This window comes from Parasteatoda tepidariorum, chromosome 3, assembly GCF_982258835.1.
Source record: "Parasteatoda tepidariorum strain Cologne lab strain chromosome 3, Ptep-v5.0, whole genome shotgun sequence".
In the NCBI taxonomy this organism is placed as follows: domain Eukaryota; kingdom Metazoa; phylum Arthropoda; class Arachnida; order Araneae; family Theridiidae; genus Parasteatoda; species Parasteatoda tepidariorum.
The window spans coordinates 115,930,076-115,948,852 of record NC_141757.1 but is presented as its reverse complement, the minus strand read 5'-3'; the positions used below and the strand labels follow the sequence as shown (position 1 = coordinate 115,948,852).

Here is an 18,777-nt window from a genome sequence, read left to right as displayed (position 1 = left end):
CTATTTTAACCCAATTAATTTGAATAATTAATCCAGTAAAGGTATAAGAAGATTAATGGAAACTCCTTTAGTGCTTCAAAAGCAATCAAACTGGTTTTGACATTCAAATTTTTGCATACATAGTGATTTAAAAATGTGTATTTGTCTTTTTATTTAAGACATATTTCAAAGTAAAGCGAAAGAACTATAATAGCCACCTAGGTAGACCATTTATTGGTGAAAGAAAGGACATACAGATGGAAAAATACACATGCTAATACCAACAAAAGATAATTCGACTCCTGTGCCCTTTGCATTCAAAGTGTGAAGCCCGCATCAGAAACTAAATAAGAAAGAAATATGGAAAGCTACCATCACTTGGGTGCTTTATTTACATCGCACAACAGCTGCACAATGGGCTACTGGCGACGGTCTGGGAAACATTCCTGAGAATGATCCGTAGACATACCATCGAAATTTTGATCCTCCCCAGAGGGGATGGCTCCCCTGCCTTAGTAGCCCGACGATCTGCTCGAGAAATCGAGCACTTTACAGTAGAACAGTTTAACGAGGACCAATACCGCTCGCCCTGGGTCCCTACGCAGGTTGCTCAAAGTGGTCACTCCACTCGTTTGATGACCGCAGCCAGTGATGCTTGATTGAGGTATTCTACTGGAAACTGTGTCTTTACGATCAGTTCACAGCGGGACTACTAGCACAAGTATTGTACAGAATGTAATGAAAATGGTTCCTCAGAGGTCGCTAGCACAATATTCAAAATTTCGCTTTATGTGACCCTCCAAATTCACCTGCCATTTTTCATACAGTGAGAATGGGCTTGAGAAATAATTATTTTGAATTCTCTCTGTGATTAACTTGATTGTAACCGCGAACGCAAAGTTAGGATCGAGCTTCCTCACCCCACGAAACTGGAAAAATTGTATTTAACGCATCTTTTAAATTGACCCTTATCATTTTTAGAATCCTCTTAAGCAAATACGTCATGGATAACAATCAATTCGCGATCGCAACACTCGAATACGCCATCTGGGGAGAGACCGGTTTCATGCCTTTAGCCCTTCTCCCTTCCCTCTCCTCCTCTTTTCAGTTGTATAGGAATGTACTACGATAATTTCCCTTTTCTTAATATTTTTCCTTTTTATTTAATAAAAATATTTTTTTAAATTCCTATGATACTTTTCTTTAGAACTATGTATAATGTAGTTTTCAGTTCCATATAGTTTTTCAAGTTAAAAGATTTTAATCTATGTGAAAATCAAGAAAGAAACTAACGTACTTCCTTCCTCTATGACTTTCCACACGCTAATGGGGAAAGCATGTGAAGTGTTGCCATAGGAAAAGAGTTCTGCTCTACGCCACCTGCAGCCCATTTCGATCGCCAATTACCGATACCCACAATTGGCACAATTATCGCTGTTTGAATCAAAGTAGAAATTAAAGTTGAACACCCTTCAAAGTAAATTACGTCACATCAAAGTGAGAGACAATTACAAATACAGGGAACTTTTTATATATTGATTTAATTTCAAAAACAATAATTTTCGTCTTTTCATTAATATAATCACAGGGTTGGTTAAACTACTTATATCAATGTCTAATAAAATATGATTTAATTTTTTAAACCTCATTAAATAATTTTAAAATTCGAATGAATTTTAAAAACACAGAGGCCGAGATTATTCATTTGATATATCATACTCTCAACAACAGTGCGTGACTTTTTTTCCCCTTCGCATTTTCCCTTTTCCCTAAAATTTCGCGGTTCCCATTTTTGCTTTATTTACTTTTATGACTTACTTTTGCTTACTTTGATTGCGCGCGCATACTTTGATCAAAGTACTTTGATCGTGTCAACCCGCCTTATAAAACGGCGGGCATTCAAGACAGTGCGTATTTTTAAATAATGACTTTGTAACCGTCAACTAGTAAAATAATGACTTTGTAACCGCATTTAAAAAATAAAAATAAAAATTACAAAAAACAGCCTGGTTCGTTTAAAAATTCTTTCGTTCGGTACTTTCAGTTTTTTCAGTTTCATACCATGAACTGTATAAAATATATTACATATCTTTTGGTTTCAGTAGATAGCATTTATTCCAGCTGTGCCGTTCGATCAGCCAAGCTATCGAGCAGACGATATTCCATTCTATGGTTGTAAATAAAAATTAATCATGTTCCACAAAGTTTGTCGCACTCTATTTAAAAAATTTTTACTTTTAAATAATGGGCATACTTTGTATTTGAAGAGGATAAATGTCACACATCAGCATTTGTTAGAGCAGAGGGCTTATTTTTCTCAGATATCATATAATGATAAAAGATTTCAAAAGCACTTAAATTATATTAATGACTTACTCATAGAATCAAATGGAGGTGTTCTGCCAATTAATGACTTTTATCACGATACTCGTTTAATAAATCATGTTATTCTTTTAAAGCAGGAAGTTGAAAGATTGGAATCAGAACTTCATGAACTTAATGCGTTAATTTCTGGTAAATTGAAACGATTATGTATCATACCCCTTCCGAGTTTAATGTTCAAGCCAGTAGTTAATATACAATCTTTCTCTTAGAACCTGATTAACCATAAGGCTCAAGTCTCTGTCTTAAAGCTCTCAAAGTTCTAAGAAACTCGTAAATTTTGCTAAAAATGTTTTATTGCTAATCAAAATGCTATCGTCATCTAACATAACACCAATAAGGATGGTGGGGTTACAAACCTTAGCATCTGTTTCATTGTCAGAAAAAAAAGAGCATTATAAGATATAATCCATGCTTCAGCAGGCAATAAAACTGGTTTTGGTATATTCTTTTCTACCTTCTCCCGTTAGCCACTTTCCATGGAAATGTAAACACTGGCAGAGAAAGATTAAGGAAACAAATGTTTTAACTAATTTTTATCAGTCTCAAATATTTGTAAATTAAATATCCGTCTTATAATTGACTGACTGATGTCTTAAAATTAACTGGTAATTTAAGCTTTTAAAATTTAAAAGAACCTCGTAAAACATTTGTTACCACTCTTTAAATTTTTCCAGACTATGGCCACCCTGCCTTCTTCACTAGTGATTTGCTAAATTTTGAAAGAAATTTTTTTTTTCTTCCCTCAATTATTTATTTGTCAATTCCAATGTACATACTATTGACTGGGATAGCCTGGTTGGTAGGGCACTGGGCCCACGTCCAAGAGGCCGTGGGTTCGATCTCTGCTAGCCGAAGACTTCCCGTGTAGTAAATTGTGACTGGTGCACGTTAAATATGTCGGGTCACAAAGTCCACCATGTTCCCATAACAAATCATGCCTCTGGGTGTACTGATCCAGGAGTTTCCTTGTCTTCAAAATTACAAAACTACAGATTTGAACATCGGTAGCTGTAAACTCAAAACTTCGATCGGCTGTCAACGATGGTTATAAAATATAAATGTACATACTCTTATAATTTCTTTTTTTAAAAGAATTTTAAATATATCCACAACTGGAACGGTCTTCCGAAGGAATTGTGTACTTGGTAAACAAAGCACATAATTTGTCTGATTGTGTATACAGAATCTGCGAAGTTCGGTCAGCTGTTTTTTAGGGGAGGTATTTTCGCATTATATTGAATGATGATTGATAGACGTGACCACCTTTATCAATTATGCTATACTCAGCCATAGGTCGCATATTCAAGCTCTAGAGTTACAGATATATTATGGGTGGTCATTATTGAACACTTTATATTTATATTTACTTTAAGAAAATTTTTTATCAAAATAGATTTTTTTTAGAACAAAAATTTTTTTTTTTTGCATTTATCTATTGACTCAAATATTAGTTTATGGTTTCTACATCTAAATATATTACAATAAATAATTTTTGTTTTGTTAATTCTTACTTGAATATATTGACATTAATTAGAGAATCTCTTTCTCAATTTTTATTCATATGTTATCTTTGGTACAAGTCATTTTAATAGTTACATAGTTGTTCTAAATTAGTTATTTAATCAGTAATCTTTGCACTAATGTCTGTGGCATATTTCTGCAGCACTCCTCTGTTTCTAAACAGAAAGTAATAAATGTCAGAGAAGATACCAAAATAATACACTCATTCTATCACAGCTTTGTATCTTAAAAGGCATGAAAATGAAATTGATTACATTAATCAAATAAGGTGTTTATTTGATATCCATCATAATTTCATTTATCAGAAATCTCATTATGTATTTGTTACTGTCATTGTATGAAATGCTAGCATTCATACCATGTTATGTACTGATTATGTAATGTTTCAACCTCTGACCTTTTTAGATAATGGTAAGAATTATGAGAAATTTTATTTACTTTAACTAGTCATTATATAAAGTGCCTGTGGATTTTTCATTTATCATACTATAAAATGTCCAGGCAATGTGTAAAATAATAATCAATTAATATTTTGCTGGTCAATTTTAGGTAGTCTATAGCTTATCAGCGACCAAAGCCTACGGGCTCATCCGCCAATACTTGAATGCTCATCGAGCAAAGGCAACCATGCAACAGCACAAGAGGCCAGATGACATGTAGCACATGGCCCTGAGAAATGCACAAATATGAGTGATCACCCCAAGGGGCAGAGGACAATTATGGAACACAAAGCAATGAGCTCAAGGCCTACAGTAGGGCAGGTTTAAAACCACTGCAGACAGCGGGCATAATCGAGCTGACAGCAGAGAGGCTGTCTATTAAATTTTCATCAGTACTAAGGCCAAAACTTTCTCAGTTTGTTTCCTTCAAATTTCACGGTTCAACGCATGTTTCTGCCATCCCTCTATTCCCATAATTCTGAGATCATTTTCACACTGTATTCTGTACAATTACTAGGTATTTTATAGAATCCAGAATGTCATATATTGACAGTAACATATATGTATGCGAATTTTGAATGTTTTTGATGCAGTATGTGTATTTTGTAGTATACATAATTTACATATGTTTTTATTTATATACTTAGAACTTACGAAACAAGAGGATGAGCTACTTAACACTGCACTTTTAGAAAAGAAGGATTTGGAGAATAAATTACAATTGCTAAAAGATGAAGTGAGTAACTTTGCTCATTGTTTTCTTTTTCTTGTCTTCAATAAACTTTCTGTATTTCTATTCATAAAAGTTATGCAGTATATTTCATTGATATAAAATTATTTGAAACTTAATAATGGTTTTTATTTTTAGCTATTTAATCTGATTAATGTATCCAATTTTATTTAAAAAAAAAAAAATTCTTTTATAAAAGATTTTTGTTAAATTATAAAGACTTCTTTATGAAGACATAGTTTACCAGGCAATGTTCTTATCTGATGTGAATTCAATTATAATTTATGTTCAATATTTATTTGAAGGGGGAAAAAACGAAAGAAACTCATAAAAATTTAAAGTGTTTAATTTGTGGGGGGAAAAAAAAACAGTAGAAATCACATTGTATAGCTTATCTATGTAAATAACACATCTTGCCAGACGTCTGGAGCAATGTTTATGACTATAGTTACACGGTTTAACTATTTCAATTAGGGGTGTGTGGTAAGCATTTAGGACCAGTTATGGCAAGTTAGTGAGAAGCATCAAAAACTCCACTTGTTAAAATGTTCTCGTTTTCATTGGAATGGACAACTCCAAACTCTGTAGCAGGAAGAGTTTATATATATATCTTTCATGCAGAAAATAATTATTATAATATATATTTATATATATATTATATAATAATTATTTCCTGCATGAAAGATAAATAAAAAGTTAAAATTGGTCTAGGATACAACACTTTACCCTACTGCCTTTAAAACTTTAATGACAATTAAATTTCAATGATTCTTATGATTGAATCCTATCATAGTTTATTTTAAATAATTTGCTTTCATATTTTATAATTAGACTAATAATTTTGTTCAATCATAGGTTGTTAATTCCATTGTTCCAGATGAAATCATTGATGATAAAAATTTAATAATGGAATTAACAGCTGGTGTAGGAGGCCAAGAAGCTATGCTTTTTGCAAAAGACATGTTTGAAATGTATTGTCGTTATGTTCAGTGGAAAGGCTGGGATTTAGAATTGTTGAAATTTGATGAAACTGGATTAGGTTAGTGAAATTTTCTGTAATGTTTTATATTAGGGCTATTCTGTGGTGACTGACGTTATCTTTTTATAGGTTTTTAAATTGTAATATATATATATATATTTTTAATTTATGGGATGTTTTTTAATAAACTAATATTATTATGCATATAAAATGTGACTGGTATTACATAGAAAGAACATGAAGTAAAACCTCATATTTTTATTTTGAAATTATAATATCTTCTATAATTTGATTTGTTTTTAAATTTATTTAAAAAAAAAAAACTCAAATTTGTAGGAAAGTACACAGCACAAACTGTTTCAAATTTCTAATAAAATGTTTTTATTATTATTACAAAACATTTAAAAAATTCTATTTTTGATTTTATATCTTAAGTATTTAATAAAAATCTACCTAGTAAATTTGTTAATGGCAGGATGCTTAAAGGATTACATTATCATGAAATTGCTTATTACAGTCTAACCTCGTTAATGTCGAATTTTTTTAATGAAAATTTTACAATACACAGACATTTTATATTATCTTTATCTGTTATCTATTTGTGTTTTCTAATCTTAAATTTCTATCATGAATGTGTAAATTAATGTATATTTCATTTTAATAAATGTTCTTATTTTACACTTTATATTAAATTAATAATTTCTTTACACATCCTAATAAATATAACCAATAACTTTAAAAAATAAAATAAATTTATAAAGAAAGGAAAAAATATTATAGTTTTGATGTAGTTCAAAAATTGTACTTATTTTTAGTGTTCTAATTTTTTTTTTTTTTTTCAATTCTGTAAAAGCAAATAAAAAAAATTTGGCTAGTAAATAATTAATAGGAGACCTGAATTATTACACAAATTAGAGAGGATTGCTAACAATATAATCGACACTAGCTCACTGTTTTGGTTTCTTATTCGCACATGCTTCCCAAAAGTCTTCCACCTTATCAACTGTATCTACATAAGGATTCGAATTTTTAGTTTGCATTACTAAAGAATGAACAGTTTTGACTGCTTCATAAGCATGTTGCAAATATCAACACCACAATAAAGCATTTAAAAAAACTACTTTTTTAGATATAGAACAGTGAATCCTCAGTTTTCTTAGCTGTATGATTGGCAATAAATTTTCTGTTTGCATTAAAAGTAAAACTTTTTCCAAGCGTCATGTCATTCAAGTCCACCTTAAAGGATATTTCACGTTAGCGTGTTCACGTTAAAAGTACTTTAAAGTATTATATCCACATACAATTTAATGGTTAATCGGAAATTAGTTCACATTAAAAAAAATTTACGTTAAGATTGTTCACGTTAACGAGGCTCGAGTGTATTTTGAAAAAGAGCTTCATTTTTTTTAATCGTGTTAAATTATTAGGTTTTTTTTCTTCAGCTTTACATTTAGTATTTATTTCTTTTGTCAACTCTTTTTTAATTCAAAGATGGATCATTGGGAACACTAGGTGATTCAAATTCATATGTATTAATTCCCCTAGAATTTCTTATTGATACTACTGCTAAAATTTTATCTAATTTTTTGGTTAATTTAAAAAAACTCATTGCAGCAAAAATCAACGAAATTTTCTACCATCTTATGATATTCCAAGTATTTTCCTTCCAATTTTTAAAAATTACTTGTGAAGAATTCATAGCCTAAAGATAAGAAAAGAATTAAATCAGTCGAAAATGATTGTGGGTGGCTTTCTTAAAAGTGTATGCTATAAATAACTTTCATAATGGATTGTATACATTCATTGTATCTCTATTCTACATTACAATATTTTATTAGTATTTTTTTTTATCAGTGCTTATTTTTGAATTTTGGTTCATTCAAACTTTATCTCCTTACCCTTTGATTTAAAACAAAAAACAGTACTGTGTTGCAATTTGGATTTATATTTTAGTCTTATAAAGTAAAATCTTAATGGAGTTATATATAAAAATAAACATTTTATAATATTTTTCTGTTGTTTCCATCTTAGATTGTTTAAAAAAAAAAATCAAAATTTGAGTTTATTTTAACATTTGGATTATTAATATATTTTAGGGGGCATACGAGCTGCTCATATAGGCGTAAATGGGAGTAATGCCTTTAAATTTTTAAAATATGAATCTGGTGTTCATAGAGTTCAAAGAGTGCCCAAAACAGAAAAAGCTGGTCGAATACATACAAGTACAATGACAGTAGCTGTTTTGCCACAACCTTCTGAAGTAAAACATTTATGTTATTTAACTCCATTTTTTAAAATAAGCTATTGTAATTATATTATAGCGATATAATTAAAATATGTAGCTATTCTAAACTTTCTTCTTTATTTTCTGAATGTATGTAATATAATGTGTAAGGAAAATTTTTAAAACTCTAACTTTTGGAGAAGTTTTAGCTACCAATGCAAAGTTCTGTAGCATGAAACTGATCTTCAGACTTCAACTGTTACCATACTTTTTTTAACTCTGTCCAATAGATATCTGTGAAACTTCTTATTCCTAATCTTGTATTTATGAGTTAACAGATAATTAAATTCTCTTCAACGTATGTAAAATACTTTTAGTATCTACATCTTTGAATGATTAAGGAGCTTTTAAAGTTCCTTTTTTTTATTTATTTATACACAAAAATTAAAGTTTGGGGCTTATAAGAAATTAAAAAACAGAGATATAAAAAAAACTTTTCTGCTACATTGTAGAGAAATTTATTATTTATAATCTCATACAATAAAATAGAAATCAGATTAATAGTTCCTGGGGTAATAATAAATTGAACTTAAATAATATTGTTTCATAGAAAATTTGATTCAAATTTAAATATTTTTCAGCTGCCTACAACCCAAATAAGTATCAATTTAAGTAACTCCTCAAAAATCATGTGTCACAGAAGATTATTTTAAACCATTACTTTATACAAATAAACTTTTACAAAACAGAAAGGAAAAAAATGAATATTTTAAAAAGTTCAGAGTTTCCATCCCTCTCTTTAATGAAATGCTTTATTTCTTAATTATTCTAGTTAATAAAATGCATGATAGTTAAAGCACAGTTTAACAAATTTTTCTAAATAATATATTCTTCTGATTTCTTTGATTCATAAAAAATATTTCACATCTTTTGCTCCATGTATATAGGTACATAGTAAGTTCAGATTGCAAATTATACATTCCTATTATAAATTTCATAAAGTTGTTAAATATTTATAATACTGAATCAGAGGTTTACATATCTTAGGTATTCCCCCTAAAAAAATTGTACCTGGCACCCAATATTTTAGAAAAATTCAACATAAATAAAAGCACTACGTAAACCTCCTAAGAATTTTGCATTTTAAAGAAATGTTAAAAAATATAGCTATTTTGATTTATCTTTTGATATTTAGTTTGTCTTACTAAATTCAAACAATGTAAATAATAATATTTTCCTTTTACAGTGGCATTGCTTAAATGTTTAATATTTTTGCTCCAAATAACTTTTTAATTATTTAAACCTTTTCTTTTGAAACAGAAGAGAGTATTTGTTCTATTTCATATAACTAGCACTATTTTTCTAGTTGAAATATTTCCGTATAATTTTGCTATTATTATGCCAAATTCATTTCAGAATTTTTGAATCTATATGGTTTTAAAAAATGAGATGTTAATTTTTAGTGATTATTCGAATAAAATATCCATTTTATCAATGGATTTCAATAAATATTTCCAGTGATAAAAATGGTTCCTTTCAATTCTCATGTGCTATTCAAACTAATGCTGCTCACATTCAAACTAATGTGCTATTAAAGTTTTTTTTAACTATACAGTCAAACAACTGCTGAAAAATTATTCTCTGATAATTGAAGGAAGTTGGGTTTGTAAAAAATATTAACTGATTTGTCAATATCAGCTGCAAGCTATAGACTTTAACTATAAACTTGAATCATAATTATATTATTAAACAAATGCCAGCCATTGACTATTAGGTCATTAGACTTCTAACTTTCCAGTACTTCTTAACAATACAAAGTCTTTTAGTGCAGAGCACATGTCCAAATGTGCAGCAGTCATGGCTTGTCCGGAGTTACATAAAAGACAATCTGATGAAGTAGTCAGCTTGAGGCGATATAAATAAGAACGTAGACAATCATGTCTAAACATGGCCACCAAACATGGTCAAAAGTCTAAACATGGCCACCGCAGTAGCACGGGGTGAATCCGGAACACTGTGAGTTCCACGTAGCACATTCCAGGACTTATCTGTAACAGCGTGAGATGCCAAACAATGGAAATCACAATTACAATTTTAATGTCTAATTTGGTTTCAGATTGATGTTGTGATAAATCCAAGTGACATTGAAATGGAATTCAAACGTTCTAGTGGTGCTGGAGGACAGCATGTAAATACAACTGATAGCTGTGTTAGAATACTTCATAAACCTTCAGGTATAATTAAAATTTGTAACAATTTTTTTTCTTTCTTTTCTTTATTTAAATTAACTTTATATTTTTATTTTAGGCATTGTAGCTGAAAGTCAAATGGAACGCAACCAGCATAAAAATAGAGAATTAGCCATGAAGTCGCTCAGAGCAAAACTATACGAAAGGAAATTGGAAACAATTATCAAAGAAACTAAAACAGCAAGAAAGTTGCAGGTATTTCTAAAAGCTGTAGCAAATTTATGTGTATAACGTCGTATCTACAACGTCATTTTTTAAAAATACTGTATATCCATGAGTATAAGCCGTCTTTCAAGCACCCAAAATTTTGCAAAAATAAGGGGATTGACTTATGCATTGGCAATAAACTTGGATATTCGTTGATCATGAAATATCAATGCAGTAAAAATATCAATTTAACCCTATCAAAAATATTTTAATATGTTATATGCAATTAATTTTGTATTTTCTTTACATAGAAAGGTCTTTTTTTTTTATTTAAACAATACTTTAACTCAGTGTTTCCCAACCTTTTTTGCGCCATGCCCCACCTAAGTCATTCTAAAATTCTTATGCCCCCATTTGTAACATTAATTTTTAACATTAAAAAATTGAATTGTTCACTTAAACTTAAATGATAGGTTTTAGGGAGAAATCACTAGGAAATTGTTAACGAAACACAGTAAGTAAATTTTCAAAACATATAATCAAAAACTAAAATTTAAATAGTTTTAATAAAGATTTTTCTATAATAATTTAATATTTTAATTTAGTGAGATCCTTGCTGCACAGAGATTTTATGTTAGGTTCCAATTTGGTTAGCTTCAGTCTCAAGTATCCCCGTTGTGTTTGTTATATCCAGACGATTTCTTTTTTTAGCAGTAAATCATTTACAGCACTAAATCCAAATTCAGCTAAATATGAAGATGGAAACGGTAGCAATAGTTTTCTTGCACATTTGGTTGAATTTGGGTATTTGATTTCTGTTTCCTCACAAAGCCATGCCATCATTCCCTTTATATTAAATAAAGTTTTAACTGACTTAACATTTTGCATTTCTGCGAGTTCTTCTTGATCCTGCTTATTCGATATATCAGACAAATCCACTAACTTTGGCTGCATCATCCATGTTGGAAAATCAATTTGTTTTAAATCATTGACTTTTCAGATGATCGACAATAGCAAGTAAAGCGGTATTATTTACTTCACATTTTTGGAGCAAATGAAACTGTTCTAAGTTTTTGTTGTTAATATATATCTGACATAACTCAATAAGGGTAATGAAACCAAATATCTTCGCTTTTGCATCAACAAGAGTTTTATTTGTTCCTTGAAGATGCTTATTTAATATATTTAGTTTTTTAAAGATACCGGCTGAATAACTCACAAATGCTTTATCATCGACTGTTAACAGATACTTCATTTTAGGTTTGTCACTTAAAAAATCACTAAGAATATCAAACAGTTCCATAAATCTTTTCAAGCAGTTCCCTTTAGAGAGCCATCTTACTTCAGTGTGAAGTAAAAGTCTCACATGGTCTGCATTTTGTTCTTCACAAAATAGCTTGAAGAGAAGCTCACATTTGGCATTAGTTTTAATATCATTGATGCACTTTATTACTGAATGTAGTACTTCATTTAGAACAGGCAAGATCTTTCTAGCTACCAAGTTTTCCCTAGGAATAACACAATACACGAGAATCATTTCTGGATTCTCATCTTTCATAAATTTTAAGCAGCCATTTTTCTTAGGAGCACCATCTGTAGCACAAGATGTTATGTATTTATTGGTATATTATTGACATCTATGTACTTTTTTAGCTTATTATATATATCGTTGAAGGTAGTGGTGCTTTCTAATCTTTTACAGAACATTTCTTCAGCAAAATGCCCTTTATCAATATATCTTACGTAAGTCATCAATACTGCCACACTGTCTATCAAAATTGATTCATCCATTTGCACTGAGAATTTTCTTGTTTTCATCTTTTCAACATGTTGTTTTTCAATATCTTCACTCATTTCGTCTATTCTTCTGCTAACAGTATTGTTACTGAGTGGCATAGCTTTTACAGCTTTGTCATCTTTTCAAGAACCGTTTTAATCGATGCTGATATTGACGGTTTTTTTAAATTTTCTCCTTTAGTATGATTTAAAATAAAAAAATATATAATTAAAAAATTTGATAACTAGCCTCAAGAATACGATTATGAGTTGAAGTGGGAGCAGTAAATAGAGACTTTACTGTTGTCCTCTTTTCAAAATTTTTCTTTAAAGTTTGAAAGTCCACGCGAAGTCTGCTGCAGGGAGGTTAATTTGACGATGCCAAAAACCCAGTTGATATTCTGGTCTTGTCAAAAGAATTTATAATATTTATTGGCTGCAATTATTTAAGAATTTGATTTTTTCTTTCAATTTTGGCACCGAAATCTAGCATTGCATTTAAATGGCCCAGGGCAAAAGGGCTAAACTCGTGTCGAGTCCATTTTCGAATTGCCCCCATTAACAATCAAATTGCTCCCCAGTGGGGCGTAGGCCCCACGTTGGGAAACACTGCTTTAACTTATGTTCAGAAAAAAATTAAGGATAAGAAAAGTTAAGATAATTTATTTAAGCTTTTAAACAAACTATAAAGCTACAAATTTAAAGATTCCTGCATATCATCTGTCTTGGATCAGTGTCCTCATACAGATTCCATTTTGGAATGGATTTTACTTCATCCTCATCTGCTGAGTCAAACGAAAAATCATCCCTCCAAAGAATTCCACATTTTTTTAAAAATTTTACAATAACATTTGAATGTAAATTTTTTTCTCTAACATTTGACAAGTCTAGTGTCGTTATTTGAGGGGGTGCATCAGAACATCTTTATTTGAGAGCAAATGTCTGGAGAGAACAATGTGAAATATTCTAAACTTGGGAAAATTTTGTAACTTAATAATTTTACTTTTAGAAATCTTCATATTTGGTTTTTATAGCAATTAACATTTACATCCGACCAACATACCAGAAGTTAGCTATCTCTTAATCAAAAACAGGGGAGCGACTTGAACCAAATCTTAAAGTTATTTACTGTGATTAGTGTGTATAATTTTACATCAATTTAACATTTGTTTTAAAGTATCCATTACTTGTTTGAATACTTATGAAGAATGACTAAATAAGGTGCCATTAAAAATTAATCAGGGAATCTTCCCAACAGTCCAAACTTTGATGCCTTTCAGTACACTCACGAATATTTAAAAAAAATTTCAATGCACTCAGCAGTTAGTAAAAGTCTTATTCTATACGCATATATTTGGGTTTTATTAATGCTTAAATGCATGTATTTTTCCAAATCCAGTGTAAGAAGGAATTTTTTTTTCCAGTTATTTAATTTATTCATTGCAACTTACAGAACATTGAGAAATTTCTGTACAACTAAAAAATATATTTATATAACCTTGAAAAACACAAAAAGTTAAAATGTCCAATGAAGATTTTTTTAAAAAATATACTAGAATTATCTAAGACAAAGATAATAAAATAAAATGTGCACGTTTATAATAAGAAATATATTTTCCTATTTGGGAAAGTTAGAAAGCTATTATATAGTTCAATTTCATTGAAGAAGAAAATCCATACAATTTTTTAAACTTGTTTTAAAGATAAATTGATTTTGTTCTTTTATTAATTGACACAAATTGAACAGTGCACAGAATAAAAAACGGACCCCCCTAAACAATTTTTGATCTAATGATCGGATCTTCACATTCTAGGACTCAATTTTAATGGTTCGAAGGAGTGACTTAAAATATGCTGATTAATTAGTTTCAGAAGATATTTTAAGTTACAAAATCAAACACAAAAATGTATTTTCTCTAAATAAACGCACACTTTTTTTTGTTGACAGATTCGAATTTCTGACCCCCAAAATATAGGAGGTAGTCATTAACTGGAAACTATGGACTCAATAGTTTTAAGAGCGGTCAAAAACTAGGACCCCAAATGTTAATTTTACCTTTTCTGTATTTTGCCATATCTCGAGAACTTTTTAAGCGGATTGAAAACATTTTGCACGCAATTATAAAATTCGTTTATCCAAAGATATTTCCATGCAAAAATTTATTTTTAATAAATATTTATTATTCTATTTAATGATGTTCGAAAATTTTTTGAATTGTAAGGTATAAAAATTTTTACATCATTTTAAAGAATGTAATTTTACATGGCAAAGAGCAACATTCGAGCGAAATTGGTTGAATAGTTCCTGAGTAGGACTGGGCGATGTAAGGAATTTTATATCGTGATACATCGTCTGTTAAACATCGCGATATAGCATATGTTGAAAAATTATAGATCAGAAATCTTTAAATTAATCAAAAATAAATAAAAGGAATAAATCTATTACAAAACAAAATGTCTTAAGTAAAAACAAACCCAAGCTTTATTTTAATTTTTTTTAAATTAAAAATGACTTCAGATTTATTGGTTTAAAAATAATAATAAAACTAACAAAATATTTTACATACATGCATTCAAAATTAAAAGGAAAAAAAAAAAAAAACGAAAGTAAAAAAAAACTAAAAAATGTTTACTTTAGTAAAACATTTTTAAATTGTTGAAAAAAAACGTGCTTTTGAAGCATTGTTAGACCTTCTTTAATTAATTTATTTAAAATAATAAAGTTGTATTAACTAATGGTCTAATTCTATACTTAGTGAATGTAAAAATAAATTTAAGTTTTTTATTTATTTATTATTATTTTCTTTTTTTGAAAATAAAATCGACTAAGGATTTATTTGTTTAAAAATCATACTGTCTAACAAACATGTATTGAAAGAATTTTAAGAAAAATTAAAAAAAAAAAAAAAAATCACTTTTAAGGTACTATTGTTAAATTATTAAAAAACGTCAAAACATTGCTTAACTTTTTATTCAATTAAAAAAAATATTTGTTTTAACTAGTAGCCAATTTTTTTTATAATTAAAAACGACTGAAGATTTATTTGTTTAAAAACAATCAAATTCTATCAACTTTTTATAACAAAGTTAAATACAAAATACCCCTATTAAATTGTATCGAAATTAAAATGAAAAACAATAATTAAAAAAAAACAGTGAAAAATCTTTTTTATTCATATTTTCTTTTCATAATAGATTGAGTTCAGAACGAAAATTTAAGATAACAGCGATTGCGCAACGATAGCCAAGTAACAGTAGGTCAACTAAAAATAATTGATAAGAATCGTTAAATTCCGAAAGACAGAAAAAGAGAAGAAATAATGCACAATGAAACGATAGCTAAGTAGCAAAACTGTCTCACTGAAAATAATTTACAAGAAACGTTAAATCTCGACGAAAATAAAGGGCACAGCGAACACAAAATAACGTAAGTCCAGCTGAAAATAATCTAAGAAAAGTAAACTTCCAAAGACAAAAATGGCGCATAAAGAAAGTATGCATAGCGCTCTATTTCAACGCTTCGAAACCGGGAGTTCTAATTCAATTCGCTTTTCGTTATTTATTCAACATAACGAAACTAACATCGTCTTCGTAGCTAGACGAAATCAAAATAGTCTTCGCCAGCGCGGTGACAGTGATAGCGTACGCAAGGATTCTCACACGTTATATCATTAATCTGTGAGCGTTGTCTTATACGACGGCTGAAATCAGATTTCTGATGCATCGCCTAAAACGAGAGTCACTCTCGGCAGCCTAAATCAAATTTCTGATGCATTGATTTATAGCCCAGTCCTATTCCTGAGAAATCTAATTTAAAAAAAAGTCTTATTTTAAAATTCAATTTCTCTCTATTTGTTGTCTTATACGACGGCTGAAATCAGATTTCTGATGCATCGCCTAAAACGAGAGTCACTCTCGGCAGCCTAAATCAAATTTCTGCTGCATCGGCTTAAATCAGATTTCTGATGCATCGATTTATAGCCCAGTCCTATTTTTAAAATTCAATTTCTCAGGAAATTGAGCTATATAAGTTCTCAAGATATAGCAAAACGTTAAAGGGTCCAAAATTTCACCCACTTTCTTGACCAAACTATTGGAACCATATTTTTAGAGTCAGAAATCCGAATTCATGGAAAAAAAAATGCATGTTTACTCAGAGAAAGTTTGTTTTTATGTCTGATTTAACTTAAAATATAGTCTGTATTAATTAGAATATTTGCGGTAAACATTAGTATTGAGTTTTAGAACGTGAAGATCTGATCAAAAGTTATTTAGGGTGCTCCATTTATTTTTTTACACATTGTGCATTAAAGTGGCTCTCAAATTGTATTGCTGTGGGTTTTTTATTTTTACTGAATTTTCTATTTAAAAAGGCACCATGGTTCTAAAAAACTATTCGCAAAACGTAACCCAATTTTATTATGCATGCAATTAATTATTTTTGCAACCTAAATATTTTTAAAATAAGTTTTATTTTTACAGATTGGAAGTGCAGCAAGATCTGAAAAAGTTAGGACTTACAATTTTCCTCAGGACCGAATAACTGATCATCGTGCACATATAAACATTTACCATGTGGAATCATTCTTAAGAGGTGAAGAAAATTTAGACAGTTTATTAAATATGTTACAAGACTGGAGTAGAAAACAATCTTTATTTGAAATATTGAATAAATATGATTCAACATAAAATGCCTTCCATTATGAATGTGATGCTTGTTTCTGTTGCCAATAATTTACATGAATCTGTGACATACCATAAAAAAGAACATTCAATTTGTAAAAACTTAAAGTCGCCAAAGAAAAGTCTCTATTCATGAGTGTAGTTTGGATTTTTCCTCAATATCACAAATCCTTCTAGAATAGGAGTGAGTGGTATGTATTCTTCTGTTGCTAATTCTGCTCTTTCACCATAAGCTAATAGAACAGGAGTTGTATGAGTTTGAAACCCGGTAATGGTTTTAGGCTTTCCTGCTTGACCAACTACATCAACAGCTTGACCAACCCTCACTGGAACAGGAAGAGGTTGAAGCTCCTCATCAAATGTTACCAACATACGTGGCTGCATTGCAGCAACCAGATTGTATAGAACGTAATGAGAATTCTTAAGTATAACTGAAAAGAAATATTGAAAATCAAACAGTGAGAAAAATTAAAATTTACATAAAAATTATAAAGCATTCACATAGACTAATGAAATAAAGTATGATACAAATCAAGAACGAGTAGGGAAGTAAAAAAATGAAAGGATACACATATATCATTTTTATCGTAAATTACATACACATACAAATGAGGGTTTTTCCTGTATACAAAAAACAAAAAAATAAGGGACTTATGGGAGCAATATTTGTTAAATCCAAATTGAAGAATAGCATGACAAAAAATAAACATAGACTTGAATTGCTTCCATATTCTTTATTGAGGAGATTTATCCAACTTTGATTTTTTTCAACTTTTATCTTACAGCATCAAATGTTTCATCATCTGCATTTTCTATAGCTTCAAAGAACTGAGAGAGGGTCTAATACATAAATAACATTGTACCAAACATAATGTTCCATTTTGTTCATTAAATGTGAAATATTGTAATTGATGAACTCCACTGTATTTACTGAATTATTTAAGGGCGATGATAAAGTTCTTCACTATCAAATGTAAATTTAATTTAAATACTTGTAATAATTACTAAAAATTAGCACTCTTATAAATGGATAAATTACTTCGCAATTTTTTTAAAAAAAAATTAATGTAAACACATGAGAAATGTAGGTCTAATCAGGGTCTACCAATCCAAACATCCATAAAAAACCATGATGATATGGAAAAAGTACAAGTATTCAGCTAATATTTCTATTAATGCTCTTATAATAGCAAACAAGCGGCTGTTCATCATTCTCATTTTAAGGATGACAGGAGAATTGAGTAGAATGTAGGGTTTAATATGACCAAAGCCAGAATTAGAGATACTGTTCCATATAGTAAGTGTAATAGGTAAGCTGATTAAACTGAGTTGTAAACTGACCAAAAGAGGAAAACAGGGATGAGATTGGCCAAAAGGCAAAAAAAAAAGCTGAATTTTCACACGAGTAAATCTTACCTTCGTGCCATCGTTTAGTAATAAATTCCAGACAATTTAAGATAATAAATAACTATGTGTTCATATAAAATTAAATTTATTAATGACTGAATAATTACATCGACCCTTAACATTTAGTAAAAAGTAAAATTACAAATTGAAAAAATAAAGCTGGAAATTATGTTTTTTTTTTTAGTCACAAAGGAGTCAATTACTACTGCCTAGTTCAGCACACTAAACTACTGAGAACATGCATTAACATTTCATTT

At 29.5% G+C, this 18,777-nt stretch overlaps 2 protein-coding genes across 3 annotated transcripts in view; one reads left to right on the top strand and one right to left on the bottom strand.

The window, feature by feature from the left end:
* Positions 1–1,935: 1,935 nt before the first annotated feature.
* On the top strand, positions 1,936–17,121 carry mRF1 (mitochondrial translation release factor 1). 2 transcript variants are annotated; one of them, XM_087159965.1, is made up of 7 exons: positions 1,936–2,493; positions 4,973–5,061; positions 5,911–6,094; positions 8,131–8,294; positions 10,375–10,492; positions 10,566–10,702; positions 16,913–17,121. In XM_087159965.1, exons 1-7 carry the CDS (start codon positions 2,172–2,174, stop codon positions 17,117–17,119), a joined length of 1,221 nt encoding a protein of 406 aa, XP_087016091.1. In that variant the 5' UTR covers positions 1,936–2,171; the 3' UTR covers positions 17,120–17,121. The 2 variants fall into 2 exon arrangements, with proteins under 2 accessions (XP_087016091.1, XP_087016092.1); XM_087159966.1 differs by lacking the exon at positions 1,936–2,493 and adding an exon at positions 4,713–4,842.
* The window catches only part of Rpn1 (regulatory particle non-ATPase 1), a 45,319-nt gene continuing 43,607 nt past the window's right edge, over positions 17,066–18,777 (bottom strand). The window contains exon 19 of the mRNA XM_087159961.1: positions 17,066–17,544. Within this exon, the coding sequence (XP_087016087.1) occupies positions 17,240–17,544 (305 nt within the window). The 3' untranslated portion in view covers positions 17,066–17,239. The remainder of the gene's footprint in view (positions 17,545–18,777) is intronic.

Bases quoted from the DNA above. Each gene is read 5' to 3' on its own strand.
- mRF1 (XM_087159965.1), top strand. From the start codon at position 2,172: ATGTTCCACAAAGTTTGTCGCACTCTATTTAAAAAATTTTTACTTTTA. The intron at 8,295-10,374 runs GTAAAACATTTA...ATTTGGTTTCAG, and splicing joins TTTTGCCACAACCTTCTGAA to ATTGATGTTGTGATAAATCC. The intron at 10,703-16,912 runs GTATTTCTAAAA...TTATTTTTACAG, and splicing joins AAACAGCAAGAAAGTTGCAG to ATTGGAAGTGCAGCAAGATC.